A 26213-nucleotide genomic window follows, 5' to 3' on the forward strand; every position below is an offset into this window, starting at 1 on the left:
CTTCTATGAAAGCTGAAGTGGCAAAGGAGAATATTAGAGCATAAGTGGAGCAAGTCTTGACTTGAATCCAACAAGACACAACATAAAGCCCATTTGAAGGGTTATTCTGTGGCAATATGTGCAGTGAAAAAGCAATTCTATTCTTCATGTATTGTGTCTGCAAGTTGGTGTCCAGCAGAATTGTTCAGAGTTGTGAGAGGATTGACTCAGGTTTCCTCCTCTCTGAGCTTAGATCTGGATTTTTCATCATCCCGCTGTGATGCTTTTGACAACTTTTTTGCAGATAAAATCGCATTCAAACCAACTTGGACTCCACAGTTATGGCAGGGTCTATTGTATAATTGTCCAGCAATTCCTCTTTCAATTAGAATGGAACAGTTTCAATTTGTGACTCCTGAGGATGTAGACAAGCTCCTTGGCAGTGTTCGGCCTATCATTTGTCCTTTGGACCCATGCCCAACATGGCTTATAATATCTATCTGGGAGGCTGTTAGAGATGGCATAGTTGACATCATACATGCCTCGTTGAGGGAGGGCATGATGCCTCCATGTTTGAAGGAGGCAATTGTGAGACCTTTACTTACGTAGCCTGCCCTGGAGCCCTAAGTGATGGATAATTATAGACCAGTCTCCAACGTCCCTTGGGTGAGCAAGGTAACTGAGAGGATAGTGGCTGATCAACTCCAGGCAGTTTTGGAAGATACTGATTATCTAGATCCATTTCAAACTGACTTTAGAGTGGGCTGTAGGGTGGAGTCAGCCTTAGTCGGCCTGATGGATGATCTCTATCAAAGACTGGGTGGGAGTATGATGTGGTTGGTTCTTTTGGATCTCTCTGCAGCTTTTGGTACCATCACCCATGGTATCTTCTGGATCATTGCGGGGTTTGGGAATAGGTGGTACTGCTTTGCAGTGGCTCCATTCCCATCTCTCTGGTAGATTCCAGATGGTGTTCCTCAGAGATAGCTGCTCTTTGGTGTCCCTCAGGACTCCGTCCTATCTCTGATGCTTTTTAACATCTACATGAACCTGCTGGGTGAGATCATTGTGAGGTTTGGAGCAGGGTGTTATCAACTGATGACACCCAAATCTATTTCTCCATCCCATCATCATCAGGAAATTGCATAACCTTGCTAAATGCCTGCCTATAGGCAGTAATGGACTGGATGAGGGAATATAAATTGAAGCTGGATCCAAGCAAGATGGAGGTACTCATGGTAAGGGGTCATACTTAGAGAGACGTGATAGATCCTCCTGTTCTGGATGGGGTTGCACTCCCTCCAAAGGAACAGGTAAGTAGCTTGGGAGTGTTTCTGGACTGAGGCCTCACTCTGGTTTATCAGGTTGAGGCTATGGTCGGGAGTGCCTTCTATCAACTCCAGTTGATACAACAGCTACATTCTTTGAAGTTCCTTGAAGATAATGATCTCAGAACTGTGGTGCGCTCTCTAGTAACCTCTAGGCTTGCCTACTGAAATGCTGTCTACATGGGGCTGCCTTTGTATATAGTTTGGAAACTTCAGTTGCTTCAAAATGCAGTAGCTAGATTGATCTCCGGGGCTTCTCAGAGAGACCATATTATGTCTGTTTTTAAAACAATTGCATTGGCTGCCAATAGGTTTCTAGGCAAATTACAAAGTGCTAGCAATGCCTTTAAAGCCCTAAATGGCTTGGGACTGGGAGAGCACCTTCTTCTGTATGATCTCCACCACACATTAAGGTCATCGGGAGAGGTCTGTCTCTGGATGCCACCAGATGAGCTCTCCAACTCGGGGATGGGCCTTCTCTGTAGTCGCTCCTGGGCTATGAAATGCACTCTCTGTAGATGTTCGTGGTTTAATATCTTTACTAGCCTTTAAAAAATCGCTTAAGACACACATTTTAGCCAGGCTTTTAGTAATCATTGAATGTTTTCAATTGTTTTTAGCAGTTTTTCTTATTTTGTTTTCATTGTGTTTATTTTAGTGATCTGCCTAGAGCTTTTGGAGTCGGGCAGTATATAAATTAAATAACCAACTAAATAAATAAATCTTAAGTGAAGAACTGCATTTTTCTATGTAATGTTCTTCATTTCTTGTAATGTTTGGTATGTTGTCCATGTTATCAGGTTGTGTAGGTTAAGTTTTCTTCCAATACTTATCCAAGTCCAGGACTGAAGTGGCTGGGTGTGGTATGACATTTGCATTGTCAGGATTGTTTACTTTAAATATTTATACTCAGCCTTTGGGACAAGTGATCCCATGGCCGCTGACATTTTCCCCCCAGTTGAAACACACTTGCCTCTTAGGCTTCTGCTCCAGTAATGATCGTTTTAATCAATACTTAATATTGTATTCTGATAATCTAATGAATATATTATTTCCTTTTGAGTCTGTCTTTCTATATATTTTCAGATATCAACGCTATAAAAAATCAAATAAATAGTTTATTGTTTGTGAAGAAAGTATGTGATTCAAGAATACTGCGGCTACGGTCAGGAAAAGTAAGTATTTTCTCTTTCTTTTGTATGTTTTGTTCTTTTTGTTATATGTACTTGCATTAATAGTGTACAAGAGTTTTTACAATAGAAAATAATAGGAGCAACACTTTAGAGCGTTACATTCTCATGGACTTTTCACACAAACCTGAGAGATCATTATATAAATATATAAATACCATTAAGCATTAGTAGCTGGATGAATTTTCCAGTTTTCTTTAGTAATACCAATTGTATTGTTGATTTGGTATCAGTAGACTGAACCATTTCTTGTCTTTTTTTTAATTTAGCATTGTTAAGCTATCATTGTGTTTGACTTACTTACCAGAGAGCAAAATGTTAACATGTAGAATAAAAAGTCACACAGTTCTGGCCTTCCCTGTTTCACTTAGCTAAAGACCTTGTGGACAGTCCTGATGGCTTGGCTTAGTTATATAGAAAACCACCTGCTGTTACTACTAATAACATTGCTGTGTGGAAACAGGAAGTTCTTTTTTGGAAAGATTACATGCATCTTGCTACAAAAAACCCTTACGATGTTATTTCATATTAACACACTGTTGTTTTTATGCAGGAAATAGATACTGTGAAACTGGCTGCAAACTTTGGAAAACTTTGCACAGTCCCTTTGGACGACATTCTAGTAAACAATGTTGCACTACAATTTTTTATAGGTAAGAGAATAGTGGGGTTTTGTTTTATCTGTTCAGAACTCTGAAAGAGCTTTATAGGATTCAACAAACATAATTCATAAAGAGAGAAAGGAGAAACTATTTTAGCCTCATCCACTTTCAGCACGTCCCCCACTTATACTGTAACACACTGGTCATGGTGTAGCATGAATAGAGCTTAAAGAAACAGCACACTTAATTCTCAGGCTAAAGAACTACACAGATCACTGCTGCCATGGAATGGTGCAATTAACTGGGCCCACTGGGTAATTTTTATCATACTTTGCAAGTAGCAGAATTTCTTCATTTGCACCAAGAATAGCCCGGAAACAAAAGGGAAAGGTGTGGTAGGGCGGGCCATGACACACACACTGATAATTATGCTGAGTGAGTCCTTGTTACTGCCACAGCAAATTTAATATGACGATGATTGGGAATCGGGGTCAAGCCAGCACAAGCTCCTTTGCTAAGAGCCCACATGGTCTGCAAAAGAGGAATTATTTCAATATCTGACTACAATATTTCAGATCGTCTCTTTGAGGCAGAGGCAAGAAAAGCTCTACATCACAGATTTGTTTTCAAGTCATATTTATATTGAAACCATAACCCTTTTGCAGATATGCAGGCTCTTCAGAGCTGATTTTTGGTGTCATGTCCAGCTCCTGCCAAGTCAGGAGAGGAAGGGCCTGGAAGAGGGGCAAGGCAGGTATGTTGATGGAAAGACAAGCTAGCAGTAAACAAGATGCGTGGCCAGAACAAGTAGCAGCAGAGTCCCCTGGCTGCTCAGGCCACAGAACAAGACTTACCAGGAAACCTTTGTATAGAGGGTAGATCTCACCACATTGTCCATTCTGGATCATTGCTGGTCAAGACGCTTCTTTCTGGCTGGTGTATGGCTCCTTTCCTTTGGCCAGAACTTGATGGTGGCACAAAGTGAAATGCCACCTATCACCCATCAGGCTCTATATTTAGAATCCACTGCTGCCCTGAGTCCTGGCAAATGTTCATTTGCCATATTTCTGAATTGTGAGGTGTGGAGAATTGCAGTACATACTCCTGGAAATGAAGCATGTGAAATAGTCACTGCTAAACCTATTAATCTGGGTCATGATCTGGTAACATCCATAAAAATGGGTTCTATGCCTGCATGGAACACTTTGGGCAGAATACGTTAGCTCCTTACACTACCAACCAAATGCCCCCTGTGTGTACCTCTTGCTTGCTCCTATTGGTGGTTTGGTGCTTCATAGTCGAGTTTCTTTCTGACCGCCATTGCATTTGGTTCTTCGTTAGTTCTTGGCTCCTCAGAAAGTTGGGTTTTTTTGCTAAATCTGTTGGTTTTGACCTGGATTGTCACTGGAATTGCACCCCCAGGCCCCAAAGACGACAAGACACACATAGTTGGATGAAATAGGGCCAATTTATTGATAATTATTACATTACCTGCAGCGAGGCCTAAGTTCAGAGTGCGGGTACCCCGACTAAGGGTCAGCCTCATAAGGGGGACCGCCAAACCCCAGGGTGAAAGACTGGGTGTTGTTTCCACCCAGACTGAATCTGGACATCATAACAGCCATGGGGTATAACCCCGCTGAGGTGAGGCCAACCGGCCTCACCCACCCAGGCCGCAAAACTCTGAATGCTGGGTGCCAGCTCGCCTCCAAATACGGGCGGATTCCAGCCCAAGGGTTGCAAAACCTGTAAGGGCTGTTCCTTGGCTTGCCTACTCGACGTAAACGGTCCTCCAGTCAGACACTGATCGAAAACAACATAAACTAAGTTGCACTCATCAGCAAAGTGACCAATCATGCAAGTGACAACCCTGTAGACAGCTTCAGTGAGAAGTAGGCGGGAAAAGGCCACACCAAGGCCAATCAGGTGTGACCCAAAAAATTCCAACTTGGCCCCATAAGGTGACGGAACAACTCTCACTGAAGTGGAAGGGGGAGAGAGCTGCTCAGTCGGAAGCAAATGAGGATGAGCAGCAAGTAGTCGGCCGCTTATGCAGCCACTCCTGTCGATTGATAGGCTGGCCTGTGTCACATTACACTTAAACAAGATGGTGACCCCCGTGACAGTCTCAGGGGCCAGGTATATAACCCCACTCCCCATCAAGCCACATACTGTGGCGGGGAGTGGCATTGTTGGCGGACTACCCTTTGAAAGCCATAGTATACTTCTTGTGTATGACTTGGACTGGATAAGCTTATTCTTTGTTTGACGGACAATGGTACCTCAGTGGTGTGTTAGAAAGCGTATGACTACTGGTAAAGTTATTGATTTTTGAAATGTTCTTTGCGAGCCCAGTGCCTAGGGACAAAACCACCTTTAAGAGGTTCACACGTTGAAGAGGGAAGATCCCCTCTATGGATGGCCACAACCGCTGTCTTCTATGTTTGGGTGAAGGACATAATGCCATCCGTGCTCTGTTTGCAGTTCGTTCTCCAAACAAACTTTGAATAATAGGGCTACACGTTGGGTGGCTTTGTTGGAGGAGGCACTGACGCCGAAAGGCGCTTCCAGATCTCCTGAGGCAATGAAATCGACATCGGGAACTGCAGTGAAAATGTAGTCTAAATCCCCGGTGCCAGGATCTTTGACTTTAAAGAACTTTCCCTTTAAAGAGACGCAAACCCCAGAGGGGAAATGGAGGCGAGGGGATAGGTTGGACTCCCCTCCTCCTAAGAAGCACAGGGAGAAGAGTGAGCGGGGAGAGAGTCAACTATCTGTGCTCAGTGCTACAACACCTTCCCTGTCTGGCTTGCAATGCCTAGCACATCCGTCACCATCGAAATCAATGCCAGAGAGAGGAAGGGTTGCTACGGTATCGGCATTGGCACCTCGGTGTTGAGCGGCTTCTTTGTCACCAGCGCCTATCCCACGCCAATCCCCATTGTTATCGAGAACACCGGTGCCTTCATCAATGTTGGAGTGGAGAGTACAATCACTGGTGGTCTTCAATGTCGATGTCAATGCTGCTGATGACTCCGAGACAGCACAAAACATCCTCACTATGCTGGAATTGAATGAAAGCACTCCCTCGGCATCAGTGTTTCAGGGCTTCTTGAGCCAGGGTCTCGACGTGGTCGAGGAGGCTTTAGTGGAGATGCCGAAGACACCTTATATGACGCCCTTTCAGTCCAAGATTTCTATGACGGGCTTATTGCCTGCAGGTGGATGGGGTGATGCATCAACAAACTCCATCCCAGTGTGCCCAGCTGACTACGCAGAGTTTAAAAAATGAAAGGCAAATAAGATGCATATGGAACTGGTCCAGACTGCAACACAGATGACTCCTCCTAGGATTATGGAGATTCATTCGAAACAAATTGCTACTCAAATAACTCCACCAAGATAATTGAACCAGGATGCTGCTGTTTGAGTTACTGCTCCTGTTGCTGCACAAAATATAAGGCCATTCTGAGGGCCAAGATGCTGGTGTGCAAGCATCCTTGCCTCAGTTGGTACCCAAACCAGCACAACAGTCGTCTGTGTCTACACAGATGTGTTTGGAATGAGACGTAAGGAAGAAAGTGTGTACTGGGAGCACTCAAACGTCAATTCAAACAACGTTGTGAGTCACTACAAGCTCAGGGACTGATAAGGGTGTAGGTTCTGGCTCCCATTCATCTTCCACTAATAAGTCAGGTGCGCATTCTGCTGAACCAGTATCTTCAGAGGATGACTATGCACCTGACTCTTCAGAATTGGAATAGATTGGCCACAATTCGGACCCAAAGGAAGATGTCCCAACAGAAACGTCGATTTCTCCAACAGAGGAAATGAAGTCTTATCTCCAAACTGCAGAGATGGTGGAAGAGCTAGGTTTGGACTAGAAATTGAAAGTTAGTGATCTGGACAATCTTGTAAATAATTTTATGAAAAAAACAAATGTGGCTCAACCAGCATACTTACTTATGCTTCCAGTCATAATGAAGGCTGCAAAAACGGCTTGGCAAGTTATGCATACATCAACACCAACTGCCAAGAGATTGGAGACCCTATACAGAATCCAGGAAGAAGAGAATGATTACTTGCTTAAACATCCTAATCCAAGCTCCTTAGTTATTGACTGTGCATAAAGGGTCACAACGTCCAACCACTCCAGCAGGTAGAAAGCTGGATGTGTTTGGCCGTAAGGTGTATGAAAATGCCTGTCTATGTATCAAGGGCACCAACTATATGGAGTGCTTATCCAAGACCACACATTCCTTATGAGACTCTCTCCAAGCGAAAGATAGTGTGATGCCAGAAGAGTTCCAAAAGAAGTTTACTGACATATTAGCCAAAACTACTTTGGGAACGAGACAGCAGCTTAGTAATGCTAAGCACTTAGCTGAAACAGTCTCGCTCACTAGCTATAGCAGTCCTGTTACAGAGACATGCATGCTCTGCCAACCTACAGTAGGACATGAAAGACAAGATAGATGCCCTGCTTTTTGATGGCAAGGGTCTGTTCTGCGACGACACCAGTACTGCCATGGGGAAAAAATCTAAATACACAGCGAAGACTTTTGCGTCCACCGTGTCATCTTTTGCCACATCCAGATATCAACCATATGGTCATAAATAAGGTAGCTACCACCAGACTGACAGGATGGAATTCTGGAAACCCTTCCAGAAGTATAATTTTTAAAACCCATAGTACCAAAAGAATAAGAACCACCAGGAGACACGTGGTAAAGCTCCCCAGCAGTCTAAACAACATCTTTGATTGCTTAGTGAGCCCACATGTACAACAACCGATGGAAGGAACAACATCCCCTTTCCTTGCATTAGTGATGTCAATAACACCAGGGATGTCTCCAATATTATCAAACATGAATGTTGGTCACAACATCAGACTGGCAAGTCATGCTCGAGCATGGCACCATATAACATCGGACCAGTGGGTACTTTGGATAGTCCAGACTGGTTATGCCATCGAGTTCAAAACATTGCCAGTCTGTTCTGGTGAGAAATACACAACAGCGTTGATGGAGTAAGTGGGGACACTGCTGGTGAAGGGTGCGATCTGTCCAGTACAGTGGGCAAGCAAACACAGGGGTTTCTACTCTGGTACTTTTAAACTCCCAAATGGGATGGGGGCATTTGCCCGGTAATGGACCTGCGGTGGCTGAATCTGTATGTCGATGTGAGAAAATTCCGGATGATTACATTGCAAGCTATCCTGCCTCTTCTGCTCGGGTAAGAATGGGTTGCAGTATTGATCCATGTCTATGCATTTAAAGAGAAGGCTGCATTGGAGCGGCCATCAAGAAACTGGACTATGACGTGCCAAACTGCCAATATGAGCAATCACGAGGCACGCACAGTGGGTGGGTGGTCGGTGCCGCGAGGAGCTAACAAATTCTGCCCGTTCCATGCGGGCACAGAACCCATCTTTAGGAACGTTATCAGATCACTACCAGATTACCTGTTACAGGTAAGCAACCTGTTTTTATTCTGCTTCCTTGCCTTGAAAGATCTCTCATCAGAGAGATCTAGAGCTTGCTGAATCCTTACCTCATTAGTTTGTCATTTATGAACAGGTCCATGGACTTCTGTTCTCGTTGTTACTATTCAAGGTGGTCTCTCTAAGGAGCCCATAACTATGCACCTGCATTCCACCTGCTTGGATCTTAAATCTTGTAATGTCAAAGTTAAAATACCTTGCTCGTAATTTATATAATTGTGCTTATAATGATTATGATCCAAAATCAGGATTAGCATAATCTTTGCTAATTTAATGGTTTTTTAAAATTTAAAATGAGTTCATCAATTCAAATTGTTTTCTTAGGATATTTTTATCTTAACAGGTATGATTGCAATAACTTCTTTTAATGTACGGTAGATTACATGCAGCAGATGGGAGGCCAAGCGCACCTCTTTTTCTGGATGACAGTAGAAGGATACAGGGTTACAGCACAGCAACAGCTGGAAGTGCTACTGAGCCATGAGAAAGACGGAAGGCATCAGACGATTCAAACCAAAATCTTGTTACAAACAGCGGCAGTTGGAATCTATGAGCAGTACTTATCGGAGAAGGTAAGAATGAAACACTAATGAAATAAACACTAAATGAGCGGCAGTGGAATGCATTAGTGGAAATGGATTATGAAAGAAAAACTTAGTAATCTGAAGTAAAATCAGTGATTAGGTTATATAAAGTTATTGTATTTAACCTACTGAACAAGAACTGACAAATCAAGATGGTACCTTTCTATTAGACCATCTTTGATCCGCAACAGTTCAAGAATGTTTGAATGTTGTTTTTTAAATTGTAACAGTTTGTTGTGCTTATTTTAGTGAACCGCCTAGGGTCTTTGGAGTCAGGCAGTATACAACTTAAATAAATAAATAATATGGCTCAGTAAAATGTTGTACCTATTTTTTGTATCTCTCTTATCCTCATCATGAGCATTTGTGTTCGCATACTGGAGAACTGTACAAAGCGGTTGTTTAGTAGTGATGTTCTGGAAAAGTACCTGACAGTCCTGCTTTAAACATTTTATTACTAGTACATCAGATCATGGGATCAGGCTACTATTTGAATATGAAAAGACTCTGGTGTACTTCATACAAGCACACATAAATTTCTTCTGGTTCAGCCTATATTTTGTCCACTGGTCCTAGCACATGCAATAAGGAGATGTGTATGCCATGAACACCCAGTCCTTCCTCTCCTCTGGTACACTGGGAGGGTGGGGCTTTCCTAAATCATGGAGGATCAGTTCATCCAAACATCTACAAATAGCAAGTGTAGAAGAGCAGTTTGGACAGCCCCCCTCCACAATTAGGGAAGGGCAGCTCAGCACATCAGGAGGAAGAAAGGACATATGCACTCACAACATGCACATGTCCTTATTGCATGTGCAAATTATAGTGGATGAAGTATCATCCAAAGTGGCCCCTTTAATACGTCAATAAGACCATCCATCATTACAGTTCTTTTTAGTCCTATTGTTTCAGTGGGAACACTTCATACTTAAGTTTCTGTGATCAAAACTGAATGGACTTTAAAATGCTTCATTAGTTGGATTATGCTCCTTTAACTTAATGTGCCATAGATATTAATTTGCTTTCAATTTCTGAAAATAAAAATATTGGCATCAGTAAGGAAGTCTTGAACTACAGTATTTGACTGTGCTCATATGCTATTCAAGGCAGTAGTATACCACTTCTCATTGGTTTGATTAAATTAACTGTTGTTCAGCTGTTATAGTTATTCCTTGTGTTTCTACCTTTAGCTTTATTTTCTCTGTGGTTGTAGTGGCTGAGTTTTACTTTTTCCAAGTAGAAGGCATTAAAATAAGATCAAACATTTAGCTCTCTATCGTAGGCATCTCCAAGAGTTAATATTGATGACATCTTGGTAGCAAAACTGGCAGAAAAACTGAATAATGAGAATCCAACCCCTGAAATCTTTGATGAGATTCAGAGAAAGGTATAGAATATTCAGCTTTTAATTTCATATGGATTGGTAGAAGTTATTTGCTCAGAGTTGCTTTTGCTGATGTAAATTGATGATTGTCCTGGAAATATTTTATTTTATTTTATTTTATTTTATATTGTTTAATAATATTTCTGTGCCACCCAAAACTTGCGTCTCGGTGGTAATATGCTATCGCTTCTGTCAATTGCAGCAATCATAGTTTGATTTCTAACGTTTGGTGCAAATGTACAGTTGCAAATCTCCTAACAATGGTGCTCTCCCACACCTTTATGCATGTGCAACCTTCACTTTTATGTCTAGTGTAAAACTTCAGTTCGCATTAATACTAGCTAGCTTTCATTGGGGTTTTCAAACCAGCTTCTAAGCTCCAAAACTTATAAATTTTGATATTAATCTAGAAATAATTGTGTATAGAAAGCATTGGTCTGTTAATAAGAATACTGTTGCAAGAAATTATCTGATGAGTTCATATATTGAGATGATAGCCCTGTACCACTGTTCATTTTAAAAGTGAACCTGGGTACAGACCCCTCAAATGCATGGTACAGCTAGTAAGTGTACACTGCACTCTCATCTGAATGTTCAACATAATGTCTGAATAGGGCTTATGAAAGCATAGCTGAGCAAACATGTAGTAGTTGATCAACACAGCAAGGTACATCCTTAAATGGCACAGGCTCCCTGCCATTTATGCAGGAGCGATATACAATTCAGGAGACTGTTTTTGTCATCTAATCTCATAATATAGTTAGAGTAATACTGAACCTTTATTCCATAAGGTGTATGACTTGATGCTGCGAGACGAAAGGTTCTATCCTTCCTTCAAACAGCATGCCCTCTATGTGCGAATGCTTGCTGAGTTAGATATGCTAAAAGATCCTAGTTTCAGAGGATCTGATGATGGTGAAGGAGGTAAGTTGACTTCAGGGTTCATAGTTACATGCATTTATATAATATGATGGCACCCACATAGATGGGATGCCATCATACTGCCAGATTTACTCTGTGAATTTCAGTCTATGTAAAAGGTTGCCCTGGCTCATCCTCTAGAAAAATGTATAGATGATATAATCTAGAAAAATGATACCAAAAATTTTTGAACACTCAAGGGCAAATCAAAAGAGCCATTTAGGCAAATAAAAGCCCCCATTCAGATGCCTCCCCCCCCATAAACCCCATTGACAGTTACAGCACTTGAAAGTGGGTAGGAAGACCCACCCCCGGCACTGTCACTCCCTCCCTTTCTTTAGCCACTCACAGTTATAGTGGCGTCTATGTGCAAAGGGAAATCTGCAACCATGAGGGCAGAGGCTTCCATGACTGGCAACCTGGATCCACGTTCAGTGCTGTAATGGTGAGAGGGTTTTTAGGGTGGGTTTCTTGGTAGACATTGGAATGGGGCTAAAGAAAGAGATGGCAGGTACTGATAAGTCTTATGGGAAGGGAATCTCCCCAATGTACAAAGGGCTTTTAATGTGCTTTTTTGGTATTCTGCAGTGAATTTGCATTTGGGTTTGAACTCAAAACGAAAATTAATGTCTGATGTATGAATAATGATATTTACATAATAGATGCTTTTCACAGTTCATGATCTGTAGCAAGAGGTGAGAATTTTAGTTCTCACAAAATTTTATTGCTCTCGAATGTGATATGATGATATTCCCCCTTCTTTATGCTTTTTCAAATATCATCTTAAGCCATTTTTCCATTATATGAAAATGTATGTCTACATGCTTGGGTAAAGGGTATGTATTGCTTCAGAATCAGAGGCTCAATGTAAATTTCAGGTATAGTGAAAATCACTTCCAAGTGTGATCGTGTGATCTAAATGTGTTGATAATTGTGTGTAACAATTGCAACCACATCTGCCACAACTAATCCAGCAAAGTATTATTTTATGCCATCATAAGCTATGATTTTACATGACAGAGCTGCTCTCGGTATAGGAATTTGTCATGTTTGAAATGGGCCTAATAAATTTTCTTTTGTAACTAAGATACCTCTATGCATTGGCATTGACTGTGGTGATGCAGACAAAAATGCCATAGAAAATAAAGGGGGGAAATGTTCCCAACTCTCAGAAGATTAGCAAGCTCATGCGGGGAAAAAATCTCATCTTTAAGAAGTTACAATTCTTTCAGTGAACATGACAAATCCTTTGAGAACTTAGGACATTTGTCTTCCCTTATTTAGTGTGTTTAACTTGGTATTGTCATGTTTATAAAGCATTTTATTTTCTGCAAACTTATTAATTTAATCATTATACGGAAACTACAATATAGACAATGCAAGTGCATTCTGTGCATATAAATAGGAAAATACAGCAGGAGTGCTTTGCTGCCTCCTAGTGGTGCATATTAGCAATGTGTCTGAGTTTCTGCTGTCTTTTAAATAGGGGCAAAACTACCATAGCAGCTGATGATGGATTTATCCTGTACCTTGTTGGTTGTTGTGAGCTAGTCTGAAACAGTGTATGGGATAAAACTTCAAGTAGTTTCCTCTCTGATATTATTTTAGCCTCAAAGATTTCCCAAATCATTTTTCTTTTTCTTTCCCAAAGCATTTGTTCAGCAATCAGGTTATTAGTTTCCCCCAACTGTGTGCATTTGTTTTGTATTCATAAAATGATAAAAACTGAAATGGTTTCATTGTGAATAAATCTAGCCAACATGGGAAGCGGGGAGAATGTGTATGTCTTTGTTCAACTGTATACTAAAACAGCCTCATGTAAAATAGTAAGGATGACATAGGAACACAGGAAGATGCCTTATACTGAGTCAGCGCATTGGTCCACCAGCTCAGTACTGACAACACAGATATATCGGGTGTGTGTGTCAGTCACAAAGTACATGTGTGAGTCAGTCAGTATATGTGTCAGTCACAAAATACATCACAGCGGCCTTCTTGGTCGCTGCCCCGAGATTGTGGAATGCGCTCCCTGCTGAGATACGATCCTCCCCATCTCTGGCAATTTTCAGAAAACACCTGAAAACCCATCTTTTTGCCCAAGCTTTCTCAGCTTACTAATTTTTTAAGGTTTTAATCTCTGGTTTATTTTAAAATTGTTAAATTGTTTTTAAGTTTTTGTATATGTTTTTAACTGGTTTTATGTTATTGTAAACCGCCCAGAGACAAAAGTTTGGGTCGGTATACAAATTTGATTGATTGCTTGATAAATAAATAAATAAATAACTGGACAACGGTTATTTTGTTCTTGTTCACTGTTCCTATCTTGTAAATAAACCCACTTAATATTTATTTTTTTATTTAAAATATTTATACCCCGCCCCTCCAGTGCACTATTGCTCAGGGCGGCTCACAACAATAAGATAGACACAAATACATTAAAAATAATAAAATTAACTAAAAAATTTTAAAAGTCAGATTAAAAACCACAATTAGGTTCAAATTAAAACTGAAAATTATAAAAAGCTAAAGAACCTACCAGATAAAACAATAATGGAGCATTAAAAAGCCTCCTTAAAAAGATGCGTTTTTAGTTATTTTTTTAAAAAACACTGAGGGAGGGAGCACCTCTCTTGCCATTCTTGCTCTTCTAGATCCATAGAACTTCCAGCATCCCTATCCTGTACATACCAGTTTAATGCCCTTCAAACCCTGAAAAAATCACAGGCTGCTTTGTGAAATTTCAAGATGGTATGGGCACAATGTTCCTGCCTTCTTCCTTGCCATGGATTTATTGGTCAATTTCCTTCTCTAGCAATCTTATGCCTAGTGTGTTTCCTTGGCTGGGTGAAGTTGTGCTGTCAGTTGCCCTGAAGGAACAGCCTGCACTGGCCCTTTCACTTGCCCCCACAGCCTGCCACTCATAATTACAGCGGTGTTGATCCGAAGAGGCAAACCTCACTTCTGTGATCAATAGGCTGAGGTGCCCTTGCCTCCTGATCATGGAAGCACCCACCATCAAAGAAGCAGCATTCGCCTTTTCAAACACCACTGAGATCATGAACAGCAGGCTGCAGGAGTGAGCGATAGGAATGGGATGGGACTTCTGCCCCTGTTGAGACACTGTACATGAGTACAGCATCTCTGAATAATTTTTGAAGAGGGCTATGATAGTTATGACATGGATGGGTTTTGTGATGCTTTGCCTACAAACATTCTGAATTTGGAAGACTGAAACTAAATTTCATTCTTAGGTTAAACTTTCAGTGTATTAGAAATACACTTCATCCGTTTACAGATCTGATGCTTTATGTATTTAGACATGTTTATCTTGACATTTTTATGAGTCTGTCTCTCTCTCTCTCTGTCTCTCTCTGTCTGTCTCTCTCTCTCTCTCTCACAGAATCCTTTAATGGGTCCCCTACAGGCAGCATTAATTTAGTAAGTGCATCTCCTCCATCCCTCAACATTTTAGAAGCCTTAAGAGTTTTATGTTAACCTGGGAAAACTGTATGTGTGTGCTAATGCATCTATGGAGCTCTTTTCTATCACTGAATAAAAACAAAATTAAAGCTAAACAAATAGGTTGACATTCTCAAATTTCCTTAAATTGGTATCTTGTATTACATGAGACTGGGTCTGTTTTGATCAGAGCAACCTCTAATGTAATTTAAATGAGTAATCATGTCAATGGTAATGAAGCTTTTTACATACACTCCACAGCTTCAGTAGGATTGATATTGAGAGGCTGAAGATTCACTCCAAAGGCATGGATGGCTTCACATCCTTGTGGTTTTAGAACATGATACTGTTTTACTGTTAGGTAATATGGCTTTTAAAGAAATAATCTGCTTCTCTGAAGTAGAGAGCTGTAGTGATCTGGATGTTTGACTTAAGGCTAGACATGATGCAGATGATCTGTAAACAGAATCTTCCATGTATGTTCTTTATGGTTATTATTGAACAGCAACTGAGATGAGTTCAGATCAGGACTGTAGTGCTGAAGGAGGCAGTGTTTAATCCTCGCCCATCCCCGTGCTGTTTTCCAGATTAAAGTGATGTCAGTTGCTATTTGAGCCATGGAGGGAAACTTATAGGTACCTGAATGGTAGTGTTGTTCTGTTACATAAAGCAAAGGTGAAAGGTCATTGCTATGGTCAATGACTTAAACTATTTTATATGCTCTGCTCTTTCTTTTTTTAAATGATTCTGCTCCTGAGCTTTACCAGAAATTAAACAAGTAGTTTTCTCACAACAGTTCTCCTTGACAGGAGATCTATCACCTACATTTCAGTGTTGGACTCCTGTTAAAGGCACAAAAACAGGACTGGTAAAAAGATAGCAATCCTAGGTAGATTGTACTTTGGTGGGTTTGTTGTTTATTAGATCCGTTTAGAATTTTAGTCTAATTGGGAGCTTAACTGAAGCTTTAATTCATTAATTGGTAGACCTGATGTTTAAGGACACAGGTTTCTTGAACCTATTTTAGCTCTGTTGATCTATTTGAACCTAGTTTCATCACTGTAATAGAGAATGGAGTAGCTAATGGATCAAGAAGAGAGTACACTAAGACTTTCTCTGTGGTGGTTTACTATGTATAGGGATATTTGGTGGGGGCATTCAAAATTATGACCCCCTAATCTCAAGTTGTACAGAATTCTGCCAATGAATCCTGCATACTGTACAAATAGGCTCTAAACTACTTCATAATTTAAAGGATTAGGCAAATTAATGGATAGATTGATTGACCACTTATAGCTATAATAGCTAAATGGAACCTCCATGATAAGTGGTGGTATACTTAATTATTAAATATTACCTCTGAATGCTTAATTCATAGGGCTTAAGTACTTTTGAATACTTAATGCCTGGGACAAACAGGTCCATCACCTTTATGCCCTGCTTGTGAGCTTTTGGAGTATCTAGCTTAAGACTTCTCAGAATCAAATGGTGGATAAGATGACTCTATGATTTGATAAAGCAGTCTTTATATTTTGCTAATAACACTGAGGGTGCATGTTTCTATATTAAAAGTTTTAACTGTGACTATTCTAACTCCAGTCACTGGATGACCTTTCAAGTGTGTCTTCTGATGAATCCATCCAACTACATGCGTATATTTCAGATACTGGTGAGTTCAGTAGCGACACTTCCTTTTCTACTATTTGGGCATATTATTATCATGCTATTTAATTTCTGACTCTCTTTCAGAAGCATTTACAATGTTAACTAGTCATGGGCATCTTTTAGATCATTTCTTCTATCCTGTAACCTTTTTTCCTGCATAACCTCTGCTTGCTTGGTGCTATTGGAATTAACAAACTCAGGAAAAAAGAGTTGCTTAAGCTCATAAAAGGGCTTTCCCTAGCCCAGTGGGTTTTTTAAAAAACAGCTGACTCCTATACTGTATCACAAATGGCTTATGAAACTCGCTTAGTTTTAAAAGAAATTTAAAACTAGGCAAAATAGGGGGAGTTTCCCTTGAATAAAAAAAGTCTGAAGCCCCCTTGGGCTCATGAAACAGCTTTATCTTCTTGAGATTCTAGCTATTGTAACTTTGGATCTTTCAGTGTCACTAAAATGTCTTCTTGTTCTGCCGAAGTCCCCAAAATTCCTTACACTATTTAAGATTAGATTGCATTCTGCTCACTTTAACACTAACATACAATAGTTTGTTTAAAAAATTAATTTAAATTGCAAGAGATTACATGTATTACCTCAACATTTCATTTCATTCATATCTAACATTCATCTTGCATTTCTGTCAAGCAAATGTTTTATTCCACCATGTTGGTATATTTTTCAGTAAAGTATAAAAATTTAGGTCTTTACATCTGTGGTATAGGAAAGGATGCTTTAATTCCAAACACATACAATCGGAGCCATTTTCTGTATTTGTGATTTGGATTGATTTTTAAAGAGGTCCATGACAGAAGACATCAAACTGGAGCTAATGCCTATGCATATTGGTAAATTTTTTGTTTATGTAGGAACTGATTTTCAGCAGTTGGATATTCTTCACATTGTATTATCAATAACAGCCACAGACATTTTATTTCACTATGACAGAGCTGGCCAACTTCTGTGTTCTTGAGGGGCCATGTGTTTTTCATTCAGTTGCCTGTGGCCCAGAAATATATTTCACACACATTGATGCATTCGCAATGGTCAGACTCCATAATGAAGTTGATACCATGTAACAGTAAGCTCCCAGTTATCGAGAACATGTGATCAGGCATAACACACGCATATATATATATATATAGTTATATAGTTATATAGTTATAGTTATACTTTGGTATATTACAGTATCGGTGTAATTAACAAGAGAATTATAAAAACAGCCTTCAGTTTCCATAGGCTTTGGTGTATTGATAATATGACATTTAAGAATAAGGAAAGTTATTGGTTGGATAGTTAATGGATAATGGTGAGATGACTTATTAAAGAAGAGTAGAAAACTGAACATAATTGGAGTTGAACACACAGTACACCACTGCTTGGTCTTGTAGGCCAGCTACAAGGCAGCGTGGAGGAAAAAGAATATAAAAACACAAGCAAGCTGCTGGTACTGCCTGCCTTGAGCTCCCCCCCCCCTTTTAAAGCCTACATTGTGGGGGCCCCTGTATGTAGATCTGTGGAAAACATGCAGAAATTGTTCTTATTCAAATATTGAATTGTTGCACTCTTGAGTTGGAAACCATTTTCTCTCCCTACTACTCCTTTTTAAAATTGTTCCCAAGATGATCTATTTTTTAAAATTGCAGTGGCAGTGAAGCTTGTTTTAAAGTTGTTACCTGTCTCTCTGCTCCATGAGAGAAGTATGCTAAGCTTCAGGGCCTAGAAATAAAAATCTGCTGATGTGTGTAGGCTGCTACCTATGCATGATTTCACACACACAAAATGGCAATTTTGTTCCTCAGTTTGCATGTCCATTTTGTCTCCACTTCAGTCATTTCCAACATCTTTTCATTTCATGTCTTTTCTGCCCTTTGGTTTTTTTTCTCCTTTTTTCTGTGCCTCGTTTTTCCTGCCCTCCATTTTTATGTTAAATTGCTAGTCTATGCTGACTATGATCCATATGCCGTGGCAGGAGTTTGTAATGACCATGGCAAGACGTACGCGCTATACGCTATCACTGTTCGCCGCCGAACTCCAAGTGGTGAAGAAGCATGGAAGACATATCGTCGCTACAGTGATTTCCATGATTTCCACATGAGGATCACTGAACAGGTAATGGACAGCATTAAAAGTGTGTGTGGCTGGGTAGTTCTTTCCATTCATTTAAGTTAATGACGTGGGAGCTCCCCTTGGCTCGGTTCAGATTGGTCTCACTTGAAACAGGCTAATTTGGGTTCAGTTTAAGCTTGGGTCAATTCAGGCTTTATTGCACTTCTAATGATGTGCTGGAGCTGTGGCTGAGCTATTTACAAGCCTGTTCCAAACTCTGAAGTGGTTTGAACTTGGCTAATTTGAATGAGCTGTTGATCAGTATTGACTTCAGCCAAATATCTAAGGACTTGTTCAGACAAACAGCAGAGCATATAAACATGTTTCTCAGCAGTCTCACTACAGGATGAAAATGCAGGCTAATGTAATTGAATACCCCTTCATACAGAGAAATCCCCTGCATACAAAATGTTCCTAGCAAGTTGGGGGTAAATCCGGGTTTAGAGGCTTTCTCCCTGAAATCTGGTTTTCTGTATGCAGAAATTTGTTCTGGTTTTGAATGGAGGAGTATTCAGCCATGTGAACTCACACCTAGTGCAGTCCAGAAACGGATTGCTGTAGATCCTGATTTCAAACTCTGGTTAAAGCTAAACCTGCTTAGCACCAGTGGCTGATATCCTGACTCAGAAAGCACTCGCTTGTTTAGGGGCTGTGGAGGCATGTTGTGCAAGGGCAATTTTACAAGAGCCTCAAGACTCTGGAGCACGCCATAAGGGCTCTGCAAGATCAGAAACACACTGCTGATCCTCAGTGATGTGTTTGCGATCTTGCAGAGCCTTTTTAGAGCATGAGAAATGCTCTGTAACTGCGCTTGGCTTAGGGGAGTAGAGGAGTTGTGAGAGAGCTCATGTTGTGTTCCTGCAGCCCCTAGAAGTGAGAATGCTTCATTAGGATGTCAGTCAGTGTAGACCTAATGCTACTTCTCCATTAACGCTGACAAGGGTGGCGGGGGGGAATTTTCCCTCCATATCTCTTAGTCATAGTTAAGAGATCGGCATACATCTGCATGGGGCCTGTAACATGCTTGTTCAGTGAACGGGGTCACTCAAATTAGTCAATGTTCGGTTTAGATATGTGTTTAAAGTAACTCTCATAACTTCTTTTCTAGTTCGAAAACCTAGCAAGTATATTGAAGCTTCCTGGTAAAAAAACATTCAATAACATGGATAGAGATTTTTTAGAAAAAAGGAAGAAAGATTTAAATGCATACTTGCAGGTACATTCTATTATTCATCCATCAAAGATGCATGTATTACCCATTCTCTCCCCTGCCCATTTGACCTCCAAAATGAAGTTAATTGTTCATGATATTAGTGAAGTTTCATTGGACCTAATAGTGTAGATGTGTTGATATACATATTAGAAAATCATAACTGAGGTGGGCATGACAGTTTCTCCTTAAATTACTAATAATAGCTGTGATGTGAGTACAGTAGTTATATTTCTGAAATTAGTGTGCTAACTATTTTGGAAACTTCACTTTATTTAGGTAAGAATTTGTTGCACAAAATCCATGTAATTCTCAAGCGTGATGTTTAGGCTGGCTAATATGCTCTCTGTATAATTTGTGAAGGCTTCTAATCACATAATACTGTCATCACTGGCCAACATCCCTACTAACCTTGTACCAATATGCCAGGTGTTTCCATCACATGAGGGGAGTGCCTTTCCCTCTGCAGCTGCCTGTACCTTCCAAAACTGAGGGTCAGGCAGGTACATCGTTTAAGGAGACACAAGTGTCTGCAAAGGAAGTGGCTGCCCCCATCATGTAACAGAAAATCTTACCATGTTGTTTAAGAGTTAGTCTGGATGTTGGCCTCTGAGTTCAAGAATCTTGTTTTACATTTGCTGCAAAGCGCATCTCTAATTTACCATGCAGAGCCCATATTCTTCAAAATTTAAAACAAACAAAGTCTGAAACTGTTTGCACTTTGTGAATGCTAAGACCTTAAGCAGTAACAGAAACAATTAGTTAGTAGGATGAGAAATTAAACATCTGGAATAGTAATAGATGAAATTGATTTAAAACCTCTTATGTAATTAGTCATACCTAAATATTTATCTTCCTAAATGTTGTGTGAAATTACTTGCATCTTTTATTTCTTAGCTTTTGCTAAATTCTGAAATGATGAAAGCTTACCCGGCTTTAGTACATTGTGTGTATGACTTCTTGGAAAATAAGGCCTACAGTAAAGGGAAGGGAGATTTTGCTAGGAAGGTAAGAATATCTTATTTTCTAGCAGACCGTAATGATGGATATGATGTTACAACTTTGTGCACAATAAATTGCCACATTCTGTTCTTATTGCTATGTGTGTATGCCTGCAGTTTTAAAAATTTGTATAATATATGAATGGACAACAGCGGTAGTAAGAAAACATCCTTATAAGAAACCTTTTGAAATTGAAGCATGTGGTTATTGTTTAAAAAGCCAAACTTTCAGAGTGGGCTCCTTATGATATGAAATGTGTTTAAATTGTTTATGCACTGACATCAATCCTAAAATGCATCCAGTAATTTGAAAAATATTAATATTCCTTCCCTTTATCTACCCTAAAATCCTCTGCCCATTTCAAGCACCACATGCTTCATGACGTGCATCCACCTGCTCAAAAGAGAGAATGCATGCCTCCCTCTAAGACTGCTTTTTATGCTGTTTCACATCAAAGAAGCAATGCAGCTAAAAATCACACCTTCAAATGCAGCGCTTTGTCAGAGCTGATCTTTTGACAGTTGTGCTTGAAGTTGATACCTCTGCAGTATTTACATGTTCAGTTATCCATTTTACCTTGCCAGTTCCTTTATATAAATTGCTGATACTTTAACATTTTAAAAATAGAAATTAAACATGTGTATTTTTAGTTTAGAGCTATTCAAGCTTCTGTGAACTGAACTGAAACTGAGTCATTGTGTCCATCCTAAACTTTTCTTTTTCTTTGAATAAGCAAATCAGAATAGCTATAGTCTTATTGTTCCCATTCCCATGGTCCACACAGGTATTGCCGCTTTCTCATAAAAATCAAAGAGGCAGCACCCAGGTGGGAGCAAGGTGCTGCACAGCAGGCAGGACTGGTGCCTTCAAAGGCTATAGCCCCATTCCCCCACATTTAGTGAACACTCTGTCATGAAAAGGCTTCCAGTGGAAAAAGTCTGACTTCAGTGATTTGGTTATCCAAATGTAGAATTGCATCCTACGGAAACTTGCGTGTTATGCATGTCAATTAACTTTAAATCAATATTTCACAATTATACAATTTTTCAAGAGGGATGTGTTGAGTGAGTGAAAAACAGAGGGAGAGAAATATTCACAGCCCATCTTTGTCAGGAGGATTTCCACATTTTTTTTATTTTATAAAAATATTTTTATATATTTTATATAAAAATATAACGCCAAGTATAAAATCACAACAAAATCAAACAAGTAACAGTAATAGCAGTATTATTATAGCAGTAGCAACAGAAAGCATCTGATCTCACTTGTAAAAAGAGCGGTTGTCTAAAAATCAGCAAAAAGAAGAGTTCCACACAACAAAAGGGGTCCTGCCTCTTGTTACCCTGAACATCACCTCAGTGGAACAATCTGAGTAAAAGCTCTAAAAATCTTAACAGTCAGGCAAGTTCTCCTAGGAGTAGTATCCAGGCCCTGGACTGTACAGGAGAACCTCGGTATTTGCGGAGGTTCCGTTCTCCACTGCTACCGCGGATATGGAAACCGTGACTACGGAAGCATTGGGCCAATGCAAATGCAGGGGTTAGGTTCCCAGAGGTCAGGAAAATGGCCAAAAAAAGTTTAAATGGCCCTTTAAATGCAGGGGGAAGTGGCCTACCATGCTTCACAGGTCGCCAGAAGTCCAGCAGAGCCCCCCAAACAATAAACAAAATAGCCAAATATCACAAGGGGTTTTCCGTCAATTGTTTTTTGTTTTTAAAAGAGACATTTTGAGGCTCCCGATCTCAAAATGGCATGGGAAATCACCTCCGAAGTCATTTCCAATCGCCCGCAGATACGCGAGTTTAACCCTTTTAAAGCCATTTCTCTCCATATATAACGAGGTCAGCTGTCAATTACCGGACTGTGGATATGTGAAACCGCAGATACTGAGTCTGTGATTAACAAGGTTCTCCTGTATAGGGCAAAACCCACAGTTGAAATGAACTTGGAAACAAATTAATAGCCACCTAGGTTTTTGTGGTGGTACAATATCCTTCATTACGTGTGCTTTGAACTTGTGGAATAATTCTCATGGAAGGATTCACAAGCTCCTTGAAGCACTCTGAAGCCCTGCCCTTCACGCATGGAGTATGCTCAGAGTGCCAGAGTGCTCTGTCTCTTTGTTCCTTTCTGACTGCCATTGTGTGTGCTTCCCTCAGGATTCGCTCTTCAGTCATCCATGATTTCTGGAAAACAAATGTTTAACAGTTTGCTTACTCAGTTTTGTTAAATGTCACATAGTTTTTTAACGACTCTTTGCTTCACATCTCGGTTTTATCTGCCTTTCTTGGTCTAATGGACTCTAGAAAATCTTTCAAGCAGTCTTCATCCTGCTGCAGGACCTTGCCCGCCTTCAGTAGGCATGCCCTTTGTCTCTTTTGCCTCAGAGCGGACCGTAACATTTGCACCTGCAAGGTTTGCTAATCCTTCTCTAAACAAACTAGAAAGAGCAGGAAGTTATGCTTGAGGGCTGCTTTATGTCCTGTGACCCCAGTGCAGTCAACATCGGCATTGTTGAAGCTGAGCTCGGTCTCTAAGTATGAGCCTGGTGCTTTCAAAAAATCTCAGGATCTCCCAAAGGAAAACCCATCATAAGCACCACAAGAAGCCAATTCCTCGCTGCAACCAAAACACCGCAAAACTTCTTTAACATCGACACGTCCATCATTGACATTGACAACTTCACATTGTCAATTGACAACTTCACATGTTGACCTTGACAACAGCCATGACACTATCTTCAACACTGGCCCATCGACCACCCTCGACACCAGCTCCAGGTTCAAAGTCAACTCACCCACCGTCCATTACATCAACACCTTGTCCATATTTGTTGTTGATATCGTCAACGCTAGTCTTAGGTCAGACTCCATCTCTGTCCACAGTACAGGTCATCTGTTCTTACTCTTTTTCCTCTTCTCCAGAGATCACTGATCTGGCTTTGACTACTCTGTCAATGTTGTTTGCCCAAATCTCGACACCGGCATCATTCTCGATGTCAATCACCATACCAGCTTTCTCATCCACAGTTCATGCCTCTCTGCAGCTACTCCCAATATTGACTATGTCTCTATCTACGTTGCCTAGGGGCCCACAACTCCCGCCTGCCATCCTGATGTTGCCGGCCTTTGGGTCCGGCCATTTCCCATCAGCATCGTCAATATCTAAGGACTTCCCTCTTCTGCATGACTGAGTCCATCCCAGGATCATGTATGACTACACCCTCTGGCTCAACCTTTAAGGGCTTCTCTGTGCATGGTTTCGACATCGATGAGGAGGCGGAGTCCAGTATCCCACGAGTTCCTAAAACCCCTTCCACTTCTCCAGGGAAGGCAAAACCTGCATGCTTTCCTTCACACTACCCAGCTCACTTCTGGAAAGAGTGGTAGAGCTTTTCTCTTGCATCTTATTCTCCTTACAGGAGAAGAGTGGATTATTGGAGCTCCCAGGAACTCTTGATCCTGGCTACATAAGGAGGTTGGAAAGGTTCAAAAATCCCCTTTATGTGCCTTCACCTTCTCTCCCTTAGGATTATGAGGAGTTTAGGCTTTGGAAACTCAGGAGGCGCAAGTCCACCTCTAATTCTCAAAACCAAACTACCCCTTTTACCAGGTCTCCTCTGGACCCTCTCCCTGTTCCTCAACCTCTGGCAGCCTACTAGTCCAGTCCAGCCACTTACTCGACCAGGCTACTATTCCCTCAACTCCTCTGGAAGTACCCTCTGTTTCTGACAGACAAAATTTGGATGATGACCACACTTCCTCTTCTCAATCAGCTGACTCCCCACTCACAGAGAACCCGTCAGACCCTTCTCCTGACGATAATGTCTCCATCCAGTTCTCCAACTGAGTAAACAAAACCTTACCATACACAGGTAACAGAGATAACCAAGGTACTTGGCCTGGAACTGAAGTTACCACCCCAAGTAGTCCAGGACCCTTTCTTCGATTTCATGGCCTCTACTTCTGCTTCTCACTCTGCAGCTCTTCCAATGCTTTTTGTGTAAGTCAATTCTTTCACTTCCACATCTACTTCTAAGCATTTGGAGAGGTTTTTTTACAGAATACAGGAAGACAACTACAAATTGTTATTGAAACACCCTCCACCTAATTAATTGGTGGTGGACTGCGCTATGGGCAATAGATCTTGATGAAGACACTCTGCCCCAAATGATAAGGAGGGCAGGAACCTGGACTCGGTTGGTTGCAAAGTTTACTCCTCTTCTTCCCTTTCCTTGAAGTTAGTGAACTACATGGCCTGTATGGCCAAGTACCATTACTCAGTGTAGGAGAGCTTCAAAGACAACATAAAAATGCTACTGAAGCAATCCAGACAAGATTTAGAGAACTACTTTCTAAAGCTGACATTACTCGTCAGAGTCTAAGTACTGCAAAATATCTTATAGAAACAGAGTCCCACACACTAGCCAGTGCAATCTCCCTCTGTAGGTATGCCCAGCTATGTTCCTCCTTCCTCCAGCAATATATGCTACATCCTATCCTAGATCTGTGCTCCCTGAACAAATAGATCCACACGAGAAAATTTTGAATGTTGACCCTACAACACCACCACAACAGCAACAGCTTCCCCTCTTGGTGGAAGAAGATTGACTTGCCACTCTGGACCTGAAAGATGCCTTCCTTCATGTGACAATGCAACCTCAGAAAATATCTCCGATTCACTGTAGGGCACCAGATTTATTAATATACAGTCCTCCCCCTTCAGTCTCTCCAAGGCTCTACACATTTTCACAAAATGTGGAAGCGCTGTTATGAGAACACAGGGAATTTCAGTATTAACATCTTGGACGATTGGTTAATCACCACAACCAACAAGGATGCATTAACCAACCAAATCAACCTGGTTTCCTCGCTTTTGGATGACCTGGGCATTCAAGTAAACTGAGAAAAGTCCAGTCTGTTGACCCAGAAGCCTCTGCCTTACCTAGATGCCATAACACGGAGGTCAAACATTCATTTCTCCCAAAAGAGTGACAAATCTCAATCATGAATCTTATTTACTGTCTCAGATTCGACCCAACCCAAAACATGTAGACTATCCAACGTCTCTATGGACTGATGACATCCCGCACGTCAACTATTTACTCCAGGCTACGTGTGCAACACCTCCTACTGTGGTTCCTATCCAAATTCAAGCCAAGCATAGACAATTAACAACTGCAGCTTGTAGTTCCTCAAACTGTACTGTATTCTCGCTTCTGGTGGACTCTACCAGATAATCTCAACAAGGGTATGTCATTCCACCCTCCTATATCGTGATGAC

The 26213-nt window shown here is 40.8% G+C and overlaps 1 protein-coding gene across 4 annotated transcripts in view; it reads left to right on the plus strand.

Moving 5' to 3' along the window:
- Window positions 1-26213, plus strand: part of SNX13 (sorting nexin 13) — a 125205-nt gene that overhangs the window by 68557 nt on the left and 30435 nt on the right. For 3 of the 4 annotated variants that reach the window (XM_053261055.1, XM_053261053.1, XM_053261052.1), the window contains 10 exons: window positions 2394-2482; window positions 3051-3150; window positions 8981-9174; window positions 10469-10573; window positions 11362-11494; window positions 14892-14929; window positions 16550-16619; window positions 18549-18721; window positions 19827-19934; window positions 20826-20936. In XM_053261055.1, coding sequence (XP_053117030.1) covers window positions 2394-2482; window positions 3051-3150; window positions 8981-9174; window positions 10469-10573; window positions 11362-11494; window positions 14892-14929; window positions 16550-16619; window positions 18549-18721; window positions 19827-19934; window positions 20826-20936 — 1121 coding nt within the window. The remainder of the gene's footprint in view (window positions 1-2393; window positions 2483-3050; window positions 3151-8980; window positions 9175-10468; window positions 10574-11361; window positions 11495-14891; window positions 14930-16549; window positions 16620-18548; window positions 18722-19826; window positions 19935-20825; window positions 20937-26213) is intronic. The other variant, XM_053261054.1, reaches the window with a different exon arrangement.

This window comes from Hemicordylus capensis, chromosome 6, assembly GCF_027244095.1.
Source record: "Hemicordylus capensis ecotype Gifberg chromosome 6, rHemCap1.1.pri, whole genome shotgun sequence".
NCBI classification, from domain to species: Eukaryota; Metazoa; Chordata; class Lepidosauria; order Squamata; family Cordylidae; genus Hemicordylus; species Hemicordylus capensis.